The sequence below is a fragment of the Pelophylax lessonae genome (assembly GCF_965119305.1).
Source record: "Pelophylax lessonae genome assembly, chromosome: 5".
Lineage (NCBI taxonomy): Eukaryota > Metazoa > Chordata > Amphibia > Anura > Ranidae > Pelophylax > Pelophylax lessonae.
In genome coordinates this window covers 417,991,762-418,018,647 of record NC_138772.1, presented here as the reverse complement: position 1 = coordinate 418,018,647, position 26,886 = coordinate 417,991,762, and the positions used below count along the sequence as shown (strand labels likewise).

Sequence of the window (26,886 nt, the reverse complement as noted above, 5' to 3'; positions counted from 1 at the left end):
GAGGAGGAGTATGGAACAGGCAGCACCCTCAAATCTTCAGAAGTATGAGATGAACCCCAAAAACTTGGAAAGGTGGATCTCACACGTACCGACACAGACTATCACGCAATTTAATTGATCCCCAAAGGTTTTAATTGAATAGCGGAATAGAAAATATGATCAAAAAGAAAGTGTATGTATCTCACACGTACACCACCACACTAGGCCCCAATTACTATTGTTTGTACCCCTAAAAGGATGGTTGAGCAGTAGGAGGAGGAGTATGGAACAGGCAGCACCCTCAAATCTTCAGAAGTATGAGATGAACCCCAAAAACTTGGAAAGGTGGATCTCACACGTACCGACACAGACTATCACACAATTTAATTGATCCCCAAAGGATTTAATTGAATAGCGGAATAGAAAATATGATCAAAGAGAAAGTGTATGTATCTCACACGTACACCACCACACTAGGCCCCAATTACTATTGTTTGTACCCCTAAAAGGATGGTTGAGCAGTAGGAGGAGGAGTATGGAACAGGCAGCACCCTCAAATCTTCAGAAGTATGAGATGAACCCCAAAAACTTGGAAAGGTGGATCTCACACGTACCGACACAGACTATCACGCAATTTAATTGATCCCCAAAGGATTTAATTGAATAGCGGAATAGAAAATATGATCAAAAAGAAAGTGTATGTATCTCACACGTACACCACCACACTAGGCCCCAATTACTATTGTTTGTACCCCTAAAAGGATGGTTGAGCAGTAGGAGGAGGAGTATGGAACAGGCAGCACCCTCAAATCTTCAGAAGTATGAGATGAACCCCAAAAACTTGGAAAGGTGGATCTCACACGTACCGACACAGACTATCACGCAATTTAATTGATCCCCAAAGGATTTAATTGAATAGCGGAATAGAAAATATGATCAAAAAGAAAGTGTATGTATTTCACACGTACACCACCACACTAGGCCCCAATTACTATTGTTTGTACCCCTAAAAGGATGGTTGAGCAGTAGGAGGAGGAGTATGGAACAGGCAGCACCCTCAAATGTTCAGAAGTATGAGATTGTGTTCACTGTACCCCACAAAGATTGTGTTCACTGCACCCCACAAAGATTGTGTTCACTGCACCTCAAAAAGGATTTTGTTCACTGCACCCCACAAAGATTGTGTTCACTGCACCCTAAAAGGATTTTGTTCACTGCACCCCAAAAACATTGTGTTCACTGTACCCCCCAAAGATTGTGTTCACTGCACCCCACAAAGATTCTGTTCCCTGTACCCCACAAAGATTGTGTTCACTGCACCCCACAAAGGATTTTGTTCACTGCACCCCAAAAAGATTGTGTTCACTGCACCCCAAAAAGGATGTTGTTCACTGCACCCCAAAAAGGATTTTGTTCACTGCACCCCAAAAAGATTGTGTTCACTGCACCCCACAAAGGATTTTGTTCACTGCACCCCAAAAAGATTGTGTTCACTGTACCCCCCAAAGATTGTGTTCACTGCACCCCACAAAGGATTTTGTTCACTGCACCCCAAAAAGATTGTGTTCACTGTACCCCCCAAAGATTGTGTTCACTGCACCCCACAAAGATTCTGTTCACTGTACCCCACAAAGATTGTGTTCACTGCACCCCACAAAGGATTTTGTTCACTGCACCCCAAAAAGATTGTGTTCACTGCACCCCAAAAAGGATGTTGCTCACTGCACCCCAAAAAGGATTTTGTTCACTGCACCCCAAAAAGATTGTGTTCACTGCACCCCACAAAGATTGTGTTCACTGCACCCCAAAAAGATTGTGTTCACTGTACCCCCCAAAGATTGTGTTCACTGCACCCCACAAAGGATTTTGTTCACTGCACCCCAAAAAGATTGTGTTCACTGTACCCCCCAAAGATTGTGTTCACTGCACCCAACAAAGATTCTGTTCACTGTACCCCACAAAGATTGTGTTCAGTGCACCCCACAAAGGATTTTGTTCACTGCACCCCAAAAAGATTGTGTTCACTGCACCCCAAAAAGGATTTTGTTCACTGCACCCCAAAAAGGATGTTGTTCACTGCACCCCACAAAGGATTTTGTTCACTGCACCCCAAAAAGATTGTGTTCACTGCACCCCACAAAGATTGTGTTCACTGCACCCCACAAAGGATTTTGTTCACTGCACCCCAAAAAGATTGTGTTCACTGCACCCCACAAAGATTGTGTTCACTGCACCCCACAAAGGATTTTGTTCACTGCACCCCAAAAAGATTGTGTTCACTGCACCCCAAAAAGGATTTTGTTCACTGCACCACAAAAAGGATGTTGTTCACTGCACCCCAAAAAGATTGTGTTCACTGCACCCCACAAAGATTGTGTTCACTGCACCCCACAAAGGATTTTGTTCACTGCACCCCAAAAAGATTGTGTTCACTGCACCCCAAAAAGGATTTTGTTCACTGCACCCCAAAAAGATTTTGTTCACTGCACCCCAAAAAGGACGTTGTTCACTGCACCCCAAAAAGATTGTGTTCACTGCAGCCCAAAAAGATTGTGTTCACTGCAGCTCACACACAGAAAAATGGATGTGGATCACTGACACCTGCCTATCTCCTATCCCACACCACACAGCAATATCGATTGTAGTTTGTAGAACACAGTTTCCCTAAAATTCAGCAGCAGCAGCCTCTCCCTAACAGGATTGAGAAGAGATCGTAGATCAGGATTGAGTGCAGAGTCACCCCACCCCCCACACAGCAATATCGATTGTACTTTGTAGAAGACACTGACCCTATAATTCAGCAGACTCTATCCCTAAAATGTCTACAACTCGCCCTGCCTAAACACTCCGACCTGTCCCTCAATTCTATCCGGACACAAATGGTTTTTTCCTGCCTGTCTTTCCCTAATCAGCAGCCAGCACGTTGATGTGTGCTCTGTCCCTGATCTAAGCAGCAGAATGAAGACGCTGCGGCTGCCTGGAACTTATAAAGACTTGGTCACATGCTTCAGACAGCCAATCACAGCTACTGAGACATTTGCAGGCATGGCTGGGATGGCTTAAGGCACACCAGTTAAACGATTGTTGATTGGCTGTTGAAAGCCCGCCATGAAAAGAGCGCCAAAGCATGCAAAACCCGGAAATAAAACGACCGAACACGGATTTTTACCCGAACATACAGTAAAGTGTCCGTGTCCGTGTTCGGGTACAAAAAATCCAATTATTCGGTACGAACACGAATAATACAGTCCGTGTTCGCTCAACACTATTCAAGACTCTTTAGTTTGCTCAATAATCTTTAGTTTGCTGTATCAACTCTTACTGATATATGCTGCACAATTGTTCTTGTCGTTGACCAGCAAACTAAGGCTGGCCATAGGGCTGATTGATAAAAAAAAATAAAATAAAGGATTCCACCATCCACACATGTAGGGCGGATGAAGGAATCCTCACCATTTTATTCTGCTGTCAGAATACACTGATTGGCTGCATGCACCACAAAAATTTGCAACAGTCGCATTTTGACAGAAGTCAATTGTTGAGCGTGCCACGCATCAATCAAAATTCAGATGATCCCTTCTGAACCTATTGATTTTTGATCCATCTATAGGCAGCTTAAAGATCTATCTGAACATCCATTTTACTGACTCCATCAAATGCTTGTTAAAGTTCACTAAGCCCTGAAAAAGGGAGGATGCTGTGAGCACTTGAAACGTATTGGCTGTTTTATGTGATGTTGCTAATAACTCAAGTATAGTGAACTTATTATCTGTTTGTCTTGGCGCTTCTGTTTTTTGTGCTTTGAAAGACTTCCCTGTGAGTACCCTGGAAGGGGACCTTGTTTAACCACTTGCCGACCGCCGCACGACTATATACTGCGGCGGTCAGCCCCTCACAGGCAGAGTGACGTACCGGTATGTCACTAGCCTGGGAGGGTCTGGGGAGCGAGCGCGCACCGCCGCCGGCGCGCTCCCGCTCCCACGTGGTCACGGACCCCCCCGCGCGTGTGACCGGCGGACCCGATGTCCGCCGCTCACTCTGCGATCGGCGGGGGAGAGGGAGAAAGGCAGGCAGCTTGTGTAAGCTGCCTGTCAGTTCTCCCTGTGTAGAGACACCGATCATACGGATCTACTACGTAGATCCGTTGATCAGTGTAACTACACCTCAAGCCACAGCCAATCACAGTTAGAATCACGGCCCTAGGGACACACACAGCCCCTCCCTCTCAAATAAAGTTAACCCCTTCACTGCCAGTGTATTTTTACAGTAACAGTGCATATATATAGCACTGATTACTGTAGAAATGTCACTGGTAACCCCAAAAGTGTCAAAAATGTCAGTCAAGGGTCCGATCTGTCCGCCGCAATGTCGCAGTCCCGCAAAAAAATCGCAGATCGCCGCCATTGCGCGTTTAAAAAAAAACAACAAAAATGACAAAAATCTTTCCCTTTGTTAGTAAACGCGATAACTTTTGCGCAAACCAATCAAAATACGCTTTTTGCGATTTTTTTTACCAAACATATGTAGCAGAAAACAAATTGGCCAAAAATGTTAAAAAATTTTGATTTTTACTTTTTTTTTTTGGGGAATTTTATATAAAAAAATGTGAAAAATATTGTTATTTTTGCAAAATTGACGCTCTTTTTTTGTTTATAGCGCGTGATCAAAAAATCGCACAGGTGATCAAATACCACCAAAAGAAAGCTCTGTTTGTGGGAAAAAAAGGACGTGAAATTCGTTTAGGTACAGCGTCGCACGACCGCACAATTGTCCGTTAAATTCATGCAGTGCCGAATCGCAAAATACCCCCTGGTCAGGAAGGGGGTAAAATCTTCCCGGGCTTAAGTGGTTAATATAAGCAATCAAGCTGGACCCAGGAAGCTCATCAATTACATTGAAGTCCGAGCACTGCTTAGATATACTTTTTTGAAGTCTACCTAATGTGTAGCACTGACCCCTAGAGGACTGCTGGTGATTGACACTTTTGGATTCCCCTGGGTTGCCCGTAGCAACTGCATGCAGAATTCTTAGCATTTTACATTCTTGGCTCAGTCAGTGATCAGTCTAGGGGTAGATGTTTTTGTTGTTTTTTTATTTTATATTGGGATGGGAGAAGGGATGAGTGGGATACTCCAACCTTGAACTATTCACAAATTCTGAGGACTTCTAACTTGAGGATCCGGCCAGGCCGCTACTTCATCCTGCCACTTGAATGAAGCTGTGGTGAATGTTCCTGTTTGTATTTCTCTTCAGGGTACTCCCCCAGTACCCCCCTTTCTCCATACCGGCTGACACCCGTCCACTGACTAAACTCTCCAGAGTGGTCCACTTCCTGGGCAGACCCCTGGGCAAGATCCTCTGTACTCACGATACTGCTTTCCAGATACTCGCAGTGTCCAAACTCCTCAGTCAGTTCTCCTGGACCTCTGTGTTCAGCTCCACACTGTAGGTTCACCATGCCCACTGCCTGTGACCATCACCTACTGTTGCACAAGAGGAGGCAGCCGCCACTCTCCTTCTGGGACTCTGCTTCCCGCCAAAGACCTCTACCTCATGTGCACCTGGCTTTTTATACCCTGCCTCACAATGCACAGAGACAAACAGTCTGTGCCAATGCCTGGGGCTGTATCAAAAGCCTAAAAGCCTGTGTGTCATTGGCCAGGTTTCCTCCACTGTCCAATATGCCTCCCCATTGGACACAGTGGGGACACTCCCTCAGACCTGATACATCACACACTGGGCACACTGGGCAGACCTAACTTACAGATCCGGCTCTCTGTTAAGCAGAGTGCAATATAGATTTTACCTGCTGCTCCTCTGATAGGCAGACAGAGCCAAAACGATACTCACTCTCTAGCACCTACCTAGGAGGGTGCTACAAATGCATCAACTATTTCCTCCTCCTCCTCCTCCCTGAGGCTTTCTGTGAACAGTGCATTGTACAATAACACCATGTGCAGCTTTAACACATCCCCCAAACTAATATTCAAAGGATTTTTGTATCTTTAAGTAACCCCTTGAGGCTGCATTAAAAAGGCTTTCTCTCTGCTGTATGATTTTTTTATTTTTTTTTATTTTTTCATTGGCAAATGTCAATCATGTACCTGTGACAAAGTGCCTGGCTTCCTATGCCTACTTTTTACAATAGTGTTTTCATTAGCCCCACAAAGGAAACAAGTTAAATATCAAGATTCACTCTCCAAAGATTTCAGTGGAGTTTAGGGAAAAAATGCAGATTTTTTTATTTTAAGGGCGTTTCACTAAACTGGTTTAGAATGGAACCCTGGCAGATTTGGTCATCCCTACTTCTGAGACAGCATTTCTTGCATATCTTTTCCATCAGAAAATCAATATGTACAGTTAAATTTAATGTTTAAAAAACTTACTTAGAAGTAATAAAACTCAGACACTGAACCTGGGAAAAATAGAATTCTTAAGTGAAATAATACTTTATTATTTTATATTCTTATATCCACTCACCTTGATATAGTGTTCAACAAGCTCCCACTTCCTTTCAAAAAGAGTATCAATAATTTGATGCATTAAGAATCCCACTATGCCCACCACAACTCCAATAAATGCCATCATTAGCCAGCGATCCCAGTCTGATCTATTAGAATGTGAAAAAATATTGATTACTAATGTGCCTACAGGTGGGTTTCACAGATGTGAAAGTCAAATGAATAGTAGAATAGACAATACAAAAACAGCTGCTGTGTATCTGAAACATTCCTAACCATACATGGGTAGTCATATTCATTTAAGTAGTACACTGCCTCAAATCATGTGCTGCTACTATGTATAAGAGATTTTACATACTTTGCAGCAGCACACTATTGAAGATAGCCCTTTTTGGTGTACAGTATACCAAAAAGCAACAGTTAGTACCACTATTAATATAGTTATACACATACATTTTTACATTAAATCTGCATCTTACAATTATTATTTGTATGGCCCTTTAAAGGCTAGGTTCACCTTTGAGGAAAAAATAATAAGTGCACATATTCTTGCAAAAAAAAATGTGATTTTTTTATTTTTTTCTCCAGGAGTCAGCAAAGCATTACACCCGCGATTAGTGGATCGTGAGAGCCATGTCTGACTCCTGCAGACAGGTCCTCCAGCTTTCTTGCTGTACCTCTGAGTGAGCTTTTTTGTTTGAAAGTTGGCGAAAGTGTCAAAAGACTACGAAGGCGCTCAACAGTGTATTGAGAACTACAAGTTATCTGCCATGGTGGAAGATAGGACTTGTAGTTTCTTCATTCACAGATTCCTATGAATGAATGACACCAGTGTATGAGTGGAGCCCTGCACTGCCACACCAATATTGAATGTGACAGATGAAGGGGAGAAGAACCCCCATCCTCTGTCATAAGGGGATCGGGGGGTGTGAGGAGAGGTGATCACATGTTACACATTATTATTACTGGTACTTATATAGCGCTGTCATTTTATGCAGCGCTTTATGTATATTATGTACATTCACATTAGTCCCTGCCCTCAAGGAGCTTACAGTCTAAAGTCCCTAACTCACATTCATACACGCACATACTAGGGCCAACTTAGACAGAAGCCGATTACCAGCATGTCTTTGGAGTGTGAAACTGGAATAACCAGAGGAAACCTACGCAGGCACAGGGAGAACATGCAAACTCCAGGCAGGTAGTGCCATGTTTGGGATTTTAACCAACAACCCTAGTGCTGTTAGGAGGAAGTGTAAACCACTTACCAACTGCTCTACTCAAAATATGTTACATGTGACATACCCTAAATATGGGTGTAACATGTAACATGCTCCAAATGGTGAACTTATCCTTTAAAGAATTGATTGGGTACTTTTTTTATTAAACTGTTATTTAAAAAATTGTGCTAACTATAAAGCGTTTTTTACCCTAATAAAAAAAAAAAAACAGATTCTGTTTCCTTAAAGCATGTTATACAGCACAGTGCTTGTGCAGTGTCATTTGGCTCCCCATATCACCTAAAAAACCTGATGATCCTGCCAGTTCCTACCCTCCCCCCTCCGTCACCCTCAGCCCTGCACTGTCCTCTCTGTCCTCTCTTCCCCCCTCCATGCCTGTCTGCTTGTGACAGTGCCTGCCCCCTCCCCTCCTGCTGCTCTTATATTTATTATAAAATCATCCCATTCCCTCTGTAATATAACAATAAGTGCCCCTTTGTCTGTGTTATAGAATAAATATGCCAATCAATACCTATATCAGAGTGGCTCCCGGAAATCATGTGTGGCTCTCTCTCTCCTCTCTTCCCCTCCTCCCCAGCTGACATCAGCAGCAGGGCTCGGCCCCGCTTGCTGCAGCTGTCATCCGGGCAAAGGAGAGAGCCAAGGAGTCAGCTGAGCGCCGAAAGCCGCTCTGATTTAGGTAGAGATCGGCATATTGTTTCTATACCACAGACACAGGGGCCCTTATTGTTATATTACAGAGGGTATGGGATGATTTTATATCAGTGGCTTAACAACCACTTTAACCTCAATAAACATTTTAATCCAGTAGGGTTTCAGAAATACGTTAGAAAACTGAATCAGGTAGAAAATTTACCATAAGCCATATTTTTTTCCTGCAAGTCTGCACTCACACCTTAGCAGAGCATGAGCAGAACATGTTCCTGTGATTTTGAAGCATATTTTACAAGTGTTTTATGTGCATGTTTGCACTTGTGTCAAGCTTCAGATGTTTGTTTCCTGGGCTGGGCAAGGGGAGGAGTTCTTCTGCACAAAAATGAGCATTAAAAACATGTGTTTCATGAGTATTCAGGTGACCTATTGAGTCTTTTGTGCTAAAAATGCCTTAATATGCTAAAAAAGCGGCTTATGTATGTTTCTGAGTATAGGGCAAAAAACATAGGCCCCACAAACATGCAAGTGTGAACAGGGACAATTAGAAAGAATGGAATTCTACATGTTGAGCATAATCAGGCGTAGGAAAATGAGCTAAAGAAACACTGAATGAAAAAAGAAAAACAGAAATTTGTATACATATATAGCAGATGCTTACTAGCAGTTTCATAAGGTTTCAAGTATCAAATCTAAGTTAACAATTGAATTACCTTTGTGGATTTTCTTTTAGCCATGTTTTATAGACTTCACTGTGTGAGGGTAGATAGTCCAGGCTTTCATGTGTTTCCTGAAGATCTTTTTTCTGGTTGTTCACTTTAACAGAATTGTGAATTTTCCCTTCTTCTGCTTCCTCAGCCTTTTCTTTCCTGCTGGATACCGAAGACATAATCACCAGTTGTGCTATTACTGGGGAACACTGTGTATTTTAGTCTTGACCAAGCTAGTGCAACTTCATAGAGAAACAGAAATCAGAATGTGCTTCGAAGTCATCAGTGAAACAGAGACTAATTAGCTCTCTTGTCTTGTTATGAACACAAGTTAAGTGTTGGGATTGGCTACTTTTGTTTTATGATAGTCAGGGTCCTATACATTTGAATATAAAATAGTAATTACAAGGATAATTAGTGGATTATACAATGGTAACCATGACACAATCTTTGTATTTATAGTCCACCCACATTCTCCTGCTTTAAAATACTTCAAATTAATTTGGGTTATGGTACATTTATTTTCAGAATAGGTCCATCAAATCCTAAAAATATGGTTTATTCTAAGAGCGAATGATTAGGTATCTGTGAGGCATCATTCACACTAGCAATAATAATACCTGCATGTATAGGACATTTTTAAATGCATATACAGTAAATGCACGTAATGAGTTTAAATGTTATAATTCACACTGTGCATTTACCTGCATTTGTGTGAATTCAGTTTAGCTACATTTAGAGAAAACAGAATTTTATGTGTCGAGGGGCAGATAAGATTCTCCAGAGATATTGAATGCAGAGTCCCTCCTGGGTTTAGTAACACTTTAAGATGAATAAAATAAAAGAAAGTTTACTTTATAAACTGCTTTTTCCAATGCCCTCCCCTCTCCAACCTACAGATGACAGGATGTACTGGGCATTGAATGCTCATAAATGAGCACTTGGGTATGTATCCTACCAATACATGCACAGTCCTCTCTCTTGCAGCTCAGAGTTCTTCTAGAGTAAAAGAGAGAGGATTGCGCATGCATGAGTAGGGAATGAATCTGAGGGCCCATTCATGAGTTTTCGGAGCCACACATCCAACACATCCAATCCGAATCTGCACAACATAAAGGGGAGCCTAATGAACAGGCTACTAGAAAAAAAAGACTGAAAGCCTGGTGCTAAAGGGATGCTACTGTTAGTCAGGAGGCTGGGACAGTACTGTAAGTGTCCGATACAAGGGAAGGGTTTATGATACATTTTGTTACTGGTGAAGAATCAGGTCTTGTTCACATGGGTGTACTTAAGCGTATGTAAGCAGGGGTTAGTACCTCTTTAAGGGAAGCTCTGCCTCTGGGTGTCTACTGTGGGTTGGCCTTGTCTATTGCTTCATAAGCTTGGTTTGGAAGAACCAGAAACAGAGGCTAATAGGAAGTGGTAGCCTGCAGAGAAACATTATGTATTTTGCAATCCGGTGTGGAACACACCCTTTAGGTTAGGCGGCCCAGAATAGGTCCAAGGATTGAGTCCATCTTAGGAAACCTACAGCAGAGGAAAGTGGAAGTGCTGGTCAGCATCTCCACGTTAAAACGTGAACCTAAAGTATTGCAGATGTATCATGGAAGGAAACATGGTGTACTCCTGTACTGGGAAGGACTTTGTACCCTGTTCATGTTTCAATAAAACTTTTAAAAAGCTGATCATGTAGACATTCTTTTATATCTGTTGGTGGGCCTCTGGCTGGGAGCATGTGAGTAACTAAGATGGTGGAATTTGTCCATAATTCAGGTGTTTGGTGCCCTATCTCTTTCCTGTTGCAGGGAGATGGTGAGAGGTACCTGTTGCTGGCAGAGGGAATCAGGTCCCCACTTACACATACAGTACATGGGTGTGAAGGTCACATTTTGCCTGCACAGGATGCACAGGTGTTCTGTCCACCCAAGTCCAGGCAGTCCCATTTATGTCAATTAGGATGCAGTGGGTGTATGGATACAGCCGCTGCTCCCAATTTGACATCTATGTAGGTGCAGATGCATGTACCTAAATGCAGACAGTGGGAATCTATGTCCATGCATCTGCTGAATCCCAACTGACATGAATGGGACTGCCTCCACATGGATACATGGAGCAACTCCACACCACACCACCAAAGCTATGTACGATGCAAGCGGTTGCAGGGCGGTGGTGGCACAGCCTGATTCACTTAAATGGGTCGTATTCCATGGTGGTACTGCCACCAAATGTGACAGGGAGTTTACATGTTGCCGTGCCCGCAAAGCACAGTAAGTGATTAACCCTGTCTGGTTACGTTTTCAGATTAGGGGGGGGGGGCATTAAAATCACAGCTCAACCGTATATTTTCTTGCTGCAAATGTAAACTAGGCCTTATAAAGTCAAGGTAAAAAGAAAACTGAGATATAGTCTTGAAAAGATAGGATACATATTTTATTGCTGTATCCTGTCAGTCTCACTGTGGATGTGAACTATTATTCTGTCAGGTTCTATTGTAAAAATGATTTTCTTTACCATAAAGTATTTACTCCCTGCGGTGACCTAAAGCTTGTGCCTCAGGCATAAACATGCATTTCCCTCCATGGATTTGTGTTAACAATCCTGTTTGATAATTCATGGCAGAAAAAGTCTCAAGAAATACTTGTAGTCACAAATCTTACACTGACTGGACAAATCTGTACTCTGTGTAGATTTCTAAGGGACATAAAGATGTAAAGATAACATTTTCCCAGTTTTTTTTTAGTTTTCTGCTGATGTGACTCATTATGTGTTGTGTATTATACCAGTATTACTTGTTCTATCTGGATTGTTAAGGCAATGGTCATATGTAGCTATACAAGGCTGGAATGTAATGACGGCTGCAATGACACACTTCTATACAGTTCTGAAGTAGAGACAATAGTCCTGACTTACTAAAAGAAAATGCATAAGAGCAGGAATAAATAAATTACCTTGACGATAATTAGCAAGCTTTTCCTGCGCATTTGCATGAGCTTGCACAGCTACGAACGCAATCTCTTGTACATAATCCTAAAAAAAAATATTTTCTGTATGTTTGGCATCATGTCACAATGATAAAGAGGGGTGACCAGCGCTACAGATTTCAAAATATGAAAAAAAGGGGGTGGAAAGTTGTAAAACGAATAAATAAAATAATAAGGTGTAAGCTGCCCCAATCAAAACCTTAGATGAAGGTGAAAGTGATAAATAAAAAATGTGACGATTGGTGTCGGCGCTACCTTTATAAATGCCCCAAATAACGTGAGTGGGGATAAAAGGGTGTAAAAACCCACAAATGGTGAAATGTGCCAAATGGTGTTATAAAATGATAGTCAGAAATGCAAGTTTGGGTGTTTATTACAAATTAAATTTAAACAGTGCTATAAATAAAAAACGTGAGTGTAATAAACCCACTACCATGCATTGGGTGAAAAGAACTTGGTGATTGATAAATAAAACGTGCCACACAAAGTGTGATGATAAACTGAAAAAAACTTTGATGTGTAAAATCCGTAGTGGCCACTAGGTGGCGTTTCTTCTGAATACAACCTGTATGATGATGCGGGGTTCCCTTTCGGAAAATGATGCAAACAATGGCCGCTGGCGGGAGGCCTAGATGCTCATAGAAGAAGAAACCCCATGGTGAATAGTCAAATCATACATAGCATAAAGCAAGGCGTAGATAACTCACTCTTAAGATGATCGAGATCAGAGTACAGTGTGCGCCGGGATGCTTCCGCGTTCCACGGCCGACAACCGGAAGTGACGTATGACGTCGGAGACTCCGCCCTACGCGTTTCGTCACAATGACGTCAACTGGAGCGGCGTCAACTCAGCGTACTCCCGGACTTCTTATAGCCGCCCGTATCCTAGCAACGGAGGGGACGGAACAAACACCGCCATCTTGCTACTCCCGCTCCGGAAGCCATATTGCTCCACTACTGGCTTCTTACTATGGATGTGCAGGGGAACGGCCATACCTCATCATATCTGATCAAACGAGTGTGTGTACGAGCCTTACATATTTGAACCATTTCTTTATTATAACCATTAAAAACCTCGTAAAAAAAGAGATCAGTTAAAAAGAGTAAAATAAAAATAAAAATAAAATAAAAAGGTGAGATAAGAAAATTTTTTTGTATTAAAAAACTTCAATACCGGACAGGTGGATATGCTATTAGAGCCGGATATCTGGAGGTAAAAAAGGGAAAAAAAGCTTATCCGGAAACTTATTGCATAATCGCCATGACAAGACCGAGATAATAAATAAGAAATATGTGTATTGATCCTAGGTTACGGTGTTTTAAAATTTGTTCTGAAGGGAAAAAACATATATCAAATTGTGTGCAATTTGGGTGGGTGGTGCGCTTCAGAAGTGGAAATGTAACTTATAAGGGTGTGGCTTAAAACATGGCTTAAAATTGTGAATATATAAAATAAAGACGTGTTCCTGTGATAAAATTGTGTTATCGTTAAATTATGCCGTGGTGATCAAATAAATTACAATTAAAATGTAAATAGACCATTACAAAATATCTTCTATACGAAAAGGTGCTGAGTACTTCAATTTCATAAAAAACTCAGTGAATAAATAATCCGTTAACAAAGTATAAATATATAGATGGAACTTCAAAAACAATTAAAGGTGCTTTGTGCTTTCTGAAATAAATAAATAAAGTGCACTGTTCAAAGTGTCCATTCATAAAAATCCAAAAGTCAGGTGCAATTCCCTTCAATAGCTTCAAAGAATAGTAAACGTGCTCTCATGCAAAAAATAAGGGTGTTGTGACTTGCTGCCTCCACCAGGTGTCACATCTAGGTGTTCTATATTCTCACCTCAATAAGGTGTATATTGCGCCTGTATATAAAGCTTAGCCTCCGGGTAACATGTAGGCTTTTGCTAATTCCAATCTCCTGTTTCGACCTCCGGGTATTTTCCTGTCCTGTCCTTTCAGCTTTTGGGTTGTTAAGCTTTCTGGCGTCCTTAACTCCTTATCGTAACCTCGGGCTCAGTTAAAATAGAGGGCAATCATGGTGCAGTATATCAAATCAAGTTTATTGTTAAAAACATAGTTGCACTTACAATTTGTAGATCATTCATTCGCAAATAATATATGAATGCAGCGTGGGGAGCGATATCGCTCCGATCTCCAACGTCACTTCCGGTAGTCTGGCGGCTCCTCCTACGCGTTACGTCACATCACGTGACTTCCTCAGTCCCTGAGGAAGTCACGTGATGTGACGTAACGCGTAGGAGGAGCCGCCAGACTACCGGAAGTGACGTTGGAGATCGGAGCGATATCGCTCCCCACGCTGCATTCATATATTATTTGCGAATGAATGATCTACAAATTGTAAGTGCAACTATGTTTTTAACAATAAACTTGATTTGATATACTGCACCATGATTGCCCTCTATTTTAACTGAGCCCGAGGTTACGATAAGGAGTTAAGGACGCCAGAAAGCTTAACAACCCAAAAGCTGAAAGGACAGGACAGGAAAATACCCGGAGGTCGAAACAGGAGATTGGAATTAGCAAAAGCCTACATGTTACCCGGAGGCTAAGCTTTATATACAGGCGCAATATACACCTTATTGAGGTGAGAATATAGAACACCTAGATGTGACACCTGGTGGAGGCAGCAAGTCACAACACCCTTATTTTTTGCATGAGAGCACGTTTACTATTCTTTGAAGCTATTGAAGGGAATTGCACCTGACTTTTGGATTTTTATGAATGGACACTTTGAACAGTGCACTTTATTTATTTATTTCAGAAAGCACAAAGCACCTTTAATTGTTTTTGAAGTTCCATCTATATATTTATACTTTGTTAACGGATTATTTATTCACTGAGTTTTTTATGAAATTGAAGTACTCAGCACCTTTTCGTATAGAAGATATTTTGTAATGGTCTATTTACATTTTAATTGTAATTTATTTGATCACCACGGCATAATTTAACGATAACACAATTTTATCACAGGAACACGTCTTTATTTTATATATTCACAATTTTAAGCCATGTTTTAAGCCACACCCTTATAAGTTACATTTCCACTTCTGAAGCGCACCACCCACCCAAATTGCACACATTGTATTGACTGGTTCCTGGTTCCAGTATTGTGGTGCAGCAGCAGGAAGGGAAACATAGACGACCTCGGATAGCGCAGGAACCACTCATACATATAAGATCATATATCAAATTGGACATAAGTCCTCAAGAACACAAAAGGGAACATAAAAAAATGGGATAAAAATAAAAATAAATAAAGAAGTTTCCTCAATGTGTATCAATGAGAGAAACCGGATGAAAACATGTGGTTTTATTAACTAAATTGGGCAGTGCTTAAGTAAAGAATCTGTGTGGATAATAACAATGTTAGTGGTAATAATGAGTATCGAGTGGTGAAGAAAAAACAAAAGTGACAAAAAAATGCATTAGTACCTATAGATATGATGTTGGATGGGAAGGCACAAAAAGCATAAAAAAATTTTTTTGTTATTATTTATACGGTGAATATAGGAAGAAACTTGGAGAGGTTGTGAATATATAAAAAGGATGCTGGATGAGAAAGCTGGATATCAGCCATATTGAAGAAATCTTTTAAAAGAATAATTTGGTATGTGTTCTGTGATATAACTGAATATGGACCCAACAACCTTTAAGGACTATATAAAAAAGAGAGATTTTTGGGAGCTGAATGTAGAAGAGGTTAAAAAACTTATTTTTAAAAAAACTTTTTAAACATGAAATGAAATATAAATTTAAGTAAAATATAGAGGAGTGTGGGTAATAGTATAGACCCATCACATATAAGTAATATAGAGGATAAGACACAAAAATGAGAGGGGGAGCTAGAGATTATTCTTATCATGAGGAAAGGAGGAAGAATGCTGGTTGAATGGGAAGACCATAGCATAGAACATTGGTACAAGAAATTAAGCTTAATAACATGGTTAAAAATGGAAGCTGAAAATTGAAAAGGGTGGAACAAGTGGGTTGTATATAATTTCCCCTAGGGGAAAAAAGAAAGGCAAGCCTAAAAACCGGAGAATAAAAAGGATAAAAAGGATAAAAAACACCATAGAGTGTACTCAATAATTAAAAAGCCAAATATATATATAAACCCTAGATCAAGGGTTAAAAAGGAGAGAAGGGCAGAAATCTAAATCATGATGTTAAAAACCATAAAACATCAAGAAAAAGGCATAAAAACATCATAAGAAATATATCATGAAAAATGTCAAAAATGATTGTAGTATATAAAAAGAAAATATATTATAATAAAAAATCATAATATATCATAAAAAATCTTAAAAAAGCATAAAAAAGGAGCCTCTGGTACAAGCAAAAATGTACAGAACTGCGATAGAGTGAGATGGTTATGTATCTGCAATAAAACAGTTCAAGTCTATATCGGCGTTTAAACCTTCAGGACGGAGAGACCTCATCCTATAGATCCACTTAGTTTCGTTGCGTGAGATCAATCTCCGTTTATTGCTACCCCTTTTTTTTCATTTATTACAAATGAAATAAATTATGCGGTAGTTTTGTACCTCCCCTATTTATTATAAAGATGTATTCTATTGTCTATTCCTCTAATAGTCTATCGAAGCTCTGTTAAAGTTAATGGAAGGTATACTAACAATGCTAGCTATAAATAAACACACTGCTTAAATAAACAAGGATCTAATTTATTATAAAGAAAGTAGAAATGCTAACATAAAACACTAAAGGAATATTACAGAGCAAATAAGACAAAACAATTACAGATAATACGTTACATATCAGTCCTCGGGATTCGATAGCTTTCAGCTGGTCTCAAGCACACAGGAAGGAGAAAGAGAATAGCACAAGAGCCATGATGGCCCACAGCCAAGAGTAAGAGAGTAATCTTCTTTGATCTTGTCAATTGCATAAAAAACTAGGCCTGAAGGGTCCTTAGCATGCGCTTCTTTAAAATGTCTAGAAAGTGTGTGTTTGTCAAAGCCCTTTTTGATGTTTTTGATATGTTCCCGTATTCTGACGTAAAGCTGTCGGGTAGTTCTTCCGATATATTGTAGGTGGCATGGACATTCGATGACATAAGTTACATAAGAGCTAGTGCATGTAATAGTGTCCTTAATGGTAAATTTTTCTCCTGTAGTGTTGGATTTAAAATCAATGGTTTTTCTAGGTGGTTTTCTATTAGTCCTACACGGTAGGCATTTTTTGCATCTGAAAAAACCATTGAGATTGGTCGGGAGTGTGATCCGCTTGGGGGGGTCGATCACATTCTTAACCAATCTGTCCCTTAAAGTTGGAGCTCTCCTATATATAAAAGTGGGTTTTTTTGGTAAAATCTTCTTTAGGGTTTTGTCTGCAGCAAGGATAGGCCAATGCTTCTTTATTATTTTCTCCACTTCTTTGTGTTGCCTATTAAAACCAGTGATGAAGGCGAATTCATAGTTGTTTTTCCTTTCCTTCTTCTCTTTATCCTTGATAAGTTCTTCCCTGTTCGTATTTCTCACTATTTTCTTAATATTTTCCATTTCTTTCTTGTTATATCCCTTCTCTATGAATCTCTCTATGAGTAGATCAGCCTGTATGTCATAGTCTCGGGCGTTGCTACAGTTCCTCCGTATACGTAACAACTGTCCCTTGGGGATATTTCCCAGCCATTGCGGATGATGGCAACTTTTCTTCGGAATGTACCCATTCTTATCAGTTTTTTTGAAGAACGTTTTACTGTAAATATTTCCATCCTGCTTAAATAATTCGAGATCCAAATATGATATTTTATGTTTGTCCCAATTGCCTGTAAAAGTTATTCCGTATCTGTTCCCACTAATCTCGTCAAAGAAAGATTGTAGGCTTTCCGCGTCCCCTCGCCAGATAAGAATGATATCATCAATATACCTTTTATAATATAATAAATTAGGTCTGTCCACACTAAAAATCTGCTCTTCCTCCCATTTGTGCATAAAAATGTTCGCGACACTTGGTGCGTATTTGGCTCCCATCGCGACACCCTTGATTTGTTCATAGTACTTCCCTTTGTACCAAAAATAATTTGAGTTCATCGCCATTTTTAGGCCTTCAAGGATAAAGTGCATCTGTGCTTGTCTAAGGTCGGTGTATCTGTGTAACGCCCAATCAATGCTGTCTAATCCATCACTCTGTTTGATGTTGGTATATAGGGAATTTACATCTATGGTTACCAGTATATCATCTTCCAAAACCTTTATATCTTTTATTTCATTTAAAAGTTGCTTGCTGTCTCTAAGATAAGATCTCCCTTTAGGGACTAGGGGCTGGAGGAATTTGTCCAAATACTCTCCTAGACGTGAGTGCACTGAGTTAATACCACTCACTATTGGGCGTCCTGGGGGCTTTTTTTCATCTTTATGTATTTTGGGTAAAAAATAAATAATGGGTGTTCTCGCGGCTTCCAACTGGAGATACTCTGCTTCCTTTTTGTTTAAAATTCCCATCCTCTCTCCTTTTCCAATAAAATCTTTTAAAACCTTTTGTAACTTCATCTTGGGATTTCCAGGAAGTTTCTTATATGTATCTTCTGCATTAAGTAGTCTCTCCATTTCCTCCTCATAATCTCTTTGATTTAAAATGACTAGACCTCCACCTTTGTCGGCTGGTCTAATGATAATCCCCTTCTTTTTTTCTAATTTCCTGATAGTGTCCCATATGTTCTTCTCTTTTCTTTTCTCAAGTTTCAAATTCCCAATCTCTTCCTCTACCATTCTTTTAAAGACTTCCAAGTTCTCGTTTTTTGGGTTTTTTGGGTTGAAGGTTGATTTATTTCTTAGGGTGGTGTGTTTGAATTTGGTGGATGTTGGAGGGGTGGTTTTTTCCTTTTTCATCTCAAAGAATTTTTTTATGTTGATCTTTCGGATGTATTTTTGAAGGTCAATATATGCCTCAAACTTATCCAAGTTCTTATCAGGGGCATATTTTAGGCCTAAATCCAATATTTTAAGTTCCTCCTCATTAAACACTATTCCACTGAGGTTAAAAATACCTTTTCCTAGTACACCCTTCTTCTTTTTCTTTGTCCCTCCACGTTTTCCCCTTGGTTTTCGTTTCTTCCGTATTCGAAGTATCTCGGTTGTTCTTCCCTCCTGTTGAAATTGGACCCTTCTGGTCTCCATATTTCTCCTCGATCCCCTTGAGGTCTCGGGTCCCTCCGATCTTCTCTTCGTGTACTGGCCATAGGGTGGCCTCTGGTATCCTCTTTGCCCTCCCCGTGGTGCATCTCTCCTCCATTGTTCTTCTCGTCTCCATGGCTGCTGCCCACGGTCCTGTTGCCATCCATTGTGTCTTCCTCGTTCCTGTTGCCAACCGTTGTTCCTCCACTCGTTGTGAAATCTCGGTGGGGCCCCTCCTCTTGGAGGTCTTCCCCGATTTCCCCTGGGAAAAAAACCCCCATTCCTCGGTGGACCTTGGTCCTCGTACCGGACCTCTTGGTGGTGGCTCAACGGGGCAAATCTATTGTATGTACTGACCCGGGCTTGATTTTGTACAGGTGTTCTAGGTGTTCTGGGAGTGCCCAACTCCAACCAGGGATCGTTTTCATCATCCCCTGTCTCAGAAGGTTCCCTGGATGTTAGGTCAATGGGATCCACACTGCTGCCCTGTCCATTGTATAATTCGTCCAATTGCCATTTGTAGACGGTCTGGTTTCTATAATCTAGTATATCCCTTTTATATTTCTTTTGTTTTTTAGCCTGTACAGTTTTGTCATATTTTAATATAGATTCCTGTAGATTCTTCTCCTGATTTTTGTATTCATTTGTTTCGGCATGGGGGGCTAATTGTTCCTTTAATTGGGTGATGGTGGTTTCAATTTTCTTTAACTTATATTGTCTCCTTTTGATAATGACCCCCAATAAATCTTTTTCACATCTGTTGAAAAAATGATACCATTCTTCCAACATAGCGATGTCTGTTATATGGTCATTGGGGGATATGTCCCACCTTAATCTCCTGGGTGTTATGCCCTCTCGGCTATATTTTTCCAGGGTGGCGATATCCCACCACACCCTAAGTTGTTTTTCCATATTTTGTTTAAGTTGTTTGAAGGAGCCCTCCATATCCTGTCTTTGGATAATTGTTACTTGGTCAAAAATCTCCTCAACGTTGACGTTTCTCCCCGTCATATATTTGAATATATCCATTGCAGCTGGGTCTAGTTGTATACCACCAAAGATGGTAAACAAAGATAATGATAAAGAGGGGTGACCAGCGCTACGGATTTCAAAATATGAAAAAAAGGGGGTGGAAAGTTGTAAAACGAATAAATAAAATAATAAGGTGTAAGCTGCCCCAATCAAAACCTTAGATGAAGGTGAAAGTGATAAATAAAAAATGTGACGATTGGTGTCGGCGCTACCTTTATAAATGCCCCAAATAACGTGAGTGGGGATAAAAGGGTGTAAAAACCCACAAATGGTGAAATGTGCCAAATGGTGTTATAAAATGATAGTCAGAAATGCAAGTTTGGGTGTTTATTACAAATTAAATTTAAACAGTGCTATAAATAAAAAACGTGAGTGTAATAAACCCACTACCATGCATTGGGTGAAAAGAACTTGGTGATTGATAAATAAAACGTGCCACACAAAGTGTGATGATAAACTGAAAAAAACTTTGATGTGTAAAATCCGTAGTGGCCACTAGGTGGCGTTTCTTCTGAATACAACCTGTATGATGATGCGGGGTTCCCTTTCGGAAAATGATGCAAACAATGGCCGCTGGCGGGAGGCCTAGATGCTCATAGAAGAAGAAACCCCATGGTGAATAGTCAAATCATACATAGCATAAAGCAAGGCGTAGATAACTCACTCTTAAGATGATCGAGATCAGAGTACAGTGTGCGCCGGGATGCTTCCGCGTTCCACGGCCGACAACCGGAAGTGACGTATGACGTCGGAGACTCCGCCCTACGCGTTTCGTCACAATGACGTCAACTGGAGCGGCGTCAACTCAGCGTACTCCCGGACTTCTTATAGCCGCCCAATTAAGATTCTTTACTTAAGCACTGCCCAATTTAGTTAATAAAACCACATGTTTTCATCCGGTTTCTCTCATTGATACACATTGAGGAAACTTCTTTATTTATTTTTATTTTTATCCCATTTTTTTATGTTCCCTTTTGTGTTCTTGAGGACTTATGTCCAATTTGATATATGTTTTTTCCCTTCAGAACAAATTTTAAAACACCGTAACCTAGGATCAATACACATATTTCTTATTTATTATCTCGGTCTTGTCGTGGCGATTATGCAATAAGTTTCCGGATAAGCTTTTTTTCCCTTTTTTACCTCCAGATATCCGGCTCTAATAGCATATCCACCTGTCCGGTATTGAAGTTTTTTAATACAAAAAAATTTTCTTATCTCACCTTTTTATTTTATTTTTATTTTTATTTTACTCTTTTTAACTGATCTCTTTTTTTACGAGGTTTTTAATGGTTATAATAAAGAAATGGTTCAAATATGTAAGGCTCGTACACACACTCGTTTGATCAGATATGATGAGGTATGGCCGTTCCCCTGCACATCCATAGTAAGAAGCCAGTAGTGGAGCAATATGGCTTCCGGAGCGGGAGTAGCAAGATGGCGGTGTTTGTTCCGTCCCCTCCGTTGCTAGGATACGGGCGGCTATAAGAAGTCCAGGAGTACGCTGAGTTGACGCCGCTCCAGTTGACGTCATTGTGACGAAACACGTAGGGCGGAGTCTCCGACGTCATACGTCACTTCCGGTTGTCGGCCGTGGAACGCGGAAGCATCCCGGCGCACACTGTACTCTGATCTCGATCATCTTAAGAGTGAGTTATCTACGCCTTGCTTTATGCTATGTATGATTTGACTATTCACCATGGGGTTTCTTCTTCTATGAGCATCTAGGCCTCCCGCCAGCGGCCATTGTTTGCATCATTTTCCGAAAGGGAACCCCGCATCATCATACAGGTTGTATTCAGAAGAAACGCCACCTAGTGGCCACTACGGATTTTACACATCAAAGTTTTTTTCAGTTTATCATCACACTTTGTGTGGCACGTTTTATTTATCAATCACCAAGTTCTTTTCACCCAATGCATGGTAGTGGGTTTATTACACTCACGTTTTTTATTTATAGCACTGTTTAAATTTAATTTGTAATAAACACCCAAACTTGCATTTCTGACTATCATTTTATAACACCATTTGGCACATTTCACCATTTGTGGGTTTTTACACCCTTTTATCCCCACTCACGTTATTTGGGGCATTTATAAAGGTAGCGCCGACACCAATCGTCACATTTTTTATTTATCATCATGTCACAATGTATACAATTTTCTTAGGCTAATTGTTTTTATGAATCTGAACGTTTTGTACCTGGAGTTTCTGCCCGTGACAACACTTGCTTACTGTTGTAGATCAACAATGCTAATCCACTGCCTCCTTCAGTTGGGTATTGGACTGCTTATCGGGTCTATCAGATAGGCACGCCAAAGTTTAACTGATAGAGCTTGCATAGCAGGCTACTGCCAGTAGTGCGGCTGCGGCTTAGCATTACCGTCCTGTAAGAGGAAGTACGGTTACTGGCAAGATCTACTTTTAAAAAAAGTGTGCCACAGATTCAGAAAGAATTGTTAGCTTAATCACTTCTGGACCGGAAGGATTTGCCCCCATAATGACCAGGCCATTTTTTGCGATTGGGCACTGCATTACTTTATTGGAAAATCGCACGGTCGTTCGACGCTGTACCTAAATAAAATTGATGCCTTTTTTTCTCACAAATAGAGCTTTCTTTTGGTGGTATTTGATCACCTCTGCGATTTAAATTTTTTGCGCTATAAACAAAAATAGAGCGACAATTCTGAAAAAAATATATATTTTTTTCACATTCTGCTATATAACATTCCCCAAAAAAATTTTTAAAAATCAAAATTATTTAACATTTTAGGCCAATTGGTTGTCTGCTACATATTTTTGGTAAAAAAAAAAATCGCAATAAGCGTATTTTGATTGGTTTGCGCAAAAGTTAGTGTCTACTAACTACGGTAGAAATTTATGTATTTTTATTGTTTTTTTTTTATTAGTAATGGCGGCAATCTGCAATTTTTAGCGGGACTTTAACATTGCGGCAGACAGATCCGACTCCTAACTGACATTTTTGACACTTTTGGGGGTACCTGTGACATTACTACAGTAATCAGTGCTAAAAATATGCACTGTTACTGTAATAATGACACTGGCAGGGAAGGGGTTACACAGTGGATGATCAAGGGGTTAAATGTAAGCCTAGGGGAGTGTTTCTAACTGTATGGGAGTTGGGCTTTTGAAATGATCATAGAGACCTGTGATCCTATATAGCACTAGCGCTCTGTGATCATTCCAGAGAGAAGAAAGGTCAGCTGTGTTTACAATACCTGACCGTCCTTCTCTCTCAGCAGGGAGCGATCGCGGGTGGCAGGCGGCAATCGGAGCTGCCTGCCCCGTGCATCGGAGTCCCCGCTGCCAAGTGGCAGGGGCCTAGCCTAGCTGCAAGCACACAACCGATGTAGAGCTACGTCGATTCGCGCAGGAGGGGCTGCCTGCCGCAGTAAAACTGCGGTGGGCAGTCCAGAAGTAGTTAAAGGAGTTGTAAAGGCAAAATGTTTTTTTATCTTAATGAGATCTATGCATTAGGATAAAAAGCCTTCTGTGTGTAGCAGCCCCCCTCTCTATCCAGCAATGTCCACGAGTCCCTCTCCCTTCTGAATTGCTGAGACACAGCAGTGGGGCCAATGATGTCTTACTTTACTTTAAAAAACAAAACAAAAGTAAAGTAAGATAGAGTTTATGTATTTTCTTTAATAAATCTGTCCCATCTCTACAATTAAAATCTTTATGTGAATTGATAAAACTTTTTTTTCAACATCCTTTCTACCTGGTTCAATAGAACTTACAATACACTCTTTGATGGGTTCTCAGTTCCTAGAGACTCCCTCCATGCACACATCTTTCTTATTGTGAACAAGGGTAAAGACATATCCCTATATGCCATTTACCACCCCATCTCCCTCTTAAACATAGACTTACAAACCTTTACAAAGATCTTGTAGACTGGAAGTCAATTTTGGTAATAAAGACAATGTTAAACCCTCCATTGAAGCATTGGCAGCCCATACAATTCAGACATTACTTGACTTCCATTAAGCAGCACCTGCTAACTTTAACAACTTCATACAATCTTATAACTCTCCCAGATGAGGACTTTGTCCCCCCATTTCTTCAAAAATGGAAATGCAACTTAGGTCTGACCCTAACACAAGCACCATAGCTTGTTTTTATTATCTATTTCTAGCAGATTTCAGGAGGCTGGGGATAAAATCTTGACCGGGTGGTATAGAGTACCTGTCCTTTTGCATAAAATGTTTCCTTCTACTCCTACGTGCTTGAGATGCAAACACACAAGGGGTACCATAATGTATAACTTTTGGGAATGCCCATTAATAAAACCTTATTGAGAAGATAGCCAAATTCTAATGACTAACCCTTTGTAAGCTTCCCTGAAAGATAACTTTGCAGCTTTTCTTTTTTACTATACACTTCTAGGAGCTTTTTTAAGCATTTCCTGCTGATTCACCTAGTGAATGTCACAAGAGGTTGTATTCAATTTAATTCGTTCAAAAATAGAAAAGTACTGACCGTGAATATCTATGTGGATTCTGCCATGCACCTAGCAAAGCATCATCTTTCACTACATGCAGCACCTGGGGCTGCCTCAGCGCCTGTATGCCTACTGGAGTTAGGCACAGGACCCGGATATATAACAAAATAGTTCTCTCTGGGGAGCACAAATGTCAAAACTCACAGACGCTTCTCTTAGCACTAAACGTACCTGAGGCATTACAAGCAGGGCCTTAGGTGCCTTCAGAATACCAGGAAGGGTCAGTCAGTGTAAACATACTGTATGTATTCCAATATGAAGTATTTGATTTCTGCAGCTGCTGCTAAAAAATGCATTAGAGAAGCTTTAGAATGGCAGACCTTTATAAAAGAATTGGAGAAAGTGAATTTCCATAATGTTATATACAGGCTTAGTGCAATGACAATGTGAAACGTCCAGTAAGCTACAGCAACCACTTCAGTCAGATTTTGAAAGTTTCTGAAATCTACAGTAGGTGTTGCTATAGGTTACTGCCCCTAATTTATTATATGTATTTATTTGTGCCTGTGTTCTTATGTGTTCATCAAAACAGAAAAGCAGGGCCCTCCACATGGAAGCTTTTTATTTCTAAGCATCATCAAAAAAATGATGTTGGGGATTGGAACAGTTGCTGAAGTATTTTGTAAATCACCAAGCCTGTACCTTCTAGGTATTCCAGTCCTCCAGCACTGGCCAAATTATTTCCTCTACATATGAGATTGTAATTATAAAATGAATGTGGAGAAAACAGTACTACAATGCCATATATTATGTTACACGCTATCCGTATGATCGGTTACAGTGTGTTTACTGTAAATTATAAAATGACTATTTTGCATCTCTAAGTAATAAACATACAGGTGTGCTTATGAATCAGACAAGCTCGCATGGTGTGTTTCCCAAAGGGACAGAAGCAAATGCAGATCCTGAAGAAAAGTAAAAGAAATATTGTACGTGTATAATCTGTTAAATTTCATGAGCTCTGGGGTGCATGTCAAGGCACATGCACCACCACGCCCTGGGTTGTATTGGTACCCAGCAGGTTATTTAAGGTTCAGCCTTGTCAGGGGTTGGTGCTAAATAGTTTTTAGCTGTACTTTACTGCCTGCCTGCTGCTGGCCTCAACCTTTCTCATGTCTCAGCTCCAACCTCTGATTTGGTATGCCAGTTGCTGCCCACCTGGTGTATATTCTGGCTCCATTCCTGATCATGTGCTTGCCATGTGACCTGATAGATTTTCTTTCTGCCACCAGTCCTAATTGAACAGCTCAGCTGCCATAATCCTGGTTTCCTCTGGATCTGCACTTTCAGGTGTACAAACCTCTCAGTCACTGCTGTAAGTCAGTCTCTACAAGAAAAGTGGGTTGGGGCTAGCTTAAAGCCTGGGGCAGAGGGTGATGGGAAAAAGCTACCCCCAGTATACTGTCATGTAAGACTGTAGCCTTAGAAGTGGACACTTTAGGTTCTTTTAGAGAACCCACCTATGGTGATCTACAGTGAGGACCATGGAAGAGTTGGGAGCCATCCTATGTTAATATGGGACTTCCATTGTGTAGAATTATTGATGTCGGGACAGAAAGGGCAGAGTTGAAAGATGTGTGGACCAAGAACTATTAATTATGCTTCTGCTACAGTAAAATTGTTAAAGTGTATGTTACCCCAACACTTTATATTCCAGATATGTGTATACTGTACCATGTACTCATGTTAAAAAGTATCTTGTTCTCTATGCATTGCTTCCTTTATATGAAATAGCTGGTAATCCTGCCAGTTCCTCTGCTTTCATATTTCAAACTGACCATACTGGGCATTGAAGCACATCCTTCAGCTTCCAGCACGGCCAGAAAACTGACCAATTCCATGCTCATGTTGACACGCTCCCTGCACAGGTCATCACTTGGAAAATTAGTGTATTGTTTTCCCCTTGCCTTCTGCTAACACTTTGAATGACAATTACTTAATCATGTGTGAAAAATGATCTGGTGCGCTAAATTAAAATAAGTATCCTGATGTACAAACACAAATCATGATATATGTGATACACACAAAGTGATGACATGTGTACAAAGTGAATATACAACATGAAAAAATCCCAAAGTCCATATGATTCAGTGAATCTTCAAAAGTAAATTAAGATGAACGTGATATTAATTCAAAAAACGTA

The 26,886-nt window shown here is 40.5% G+C and overlaps 1 protein-coding gene across 1 annotated transcript in view; it reads right to left on the bottom strand.

Annotated features, from left to right (window-relative positions):
* The window catches only part of LOC309556272 (chloride channel protein C-like), a 299,799-nt gene that overhangs the window by 245,765 nt on the left and 27,148 nt on the right, over window positions 1-26,886 (bottom strand). The window contains exons 3-4 of the mRNA XM_082258707.1: window positions 9,046-9,204; window positions 6,460-6,589 (exon numbers count right to left, since the gene is read on the bottom strand). Coding sequence (XP_082114833.1) covers window positions 6,460-6,589; window positions 9,046-9,204 — 289 coding nt within the window. The remainder of the gene's footprint in view (window positions 1-6,459; window positions 6,590-9,045; window positions 9,205-26,886) is intronic.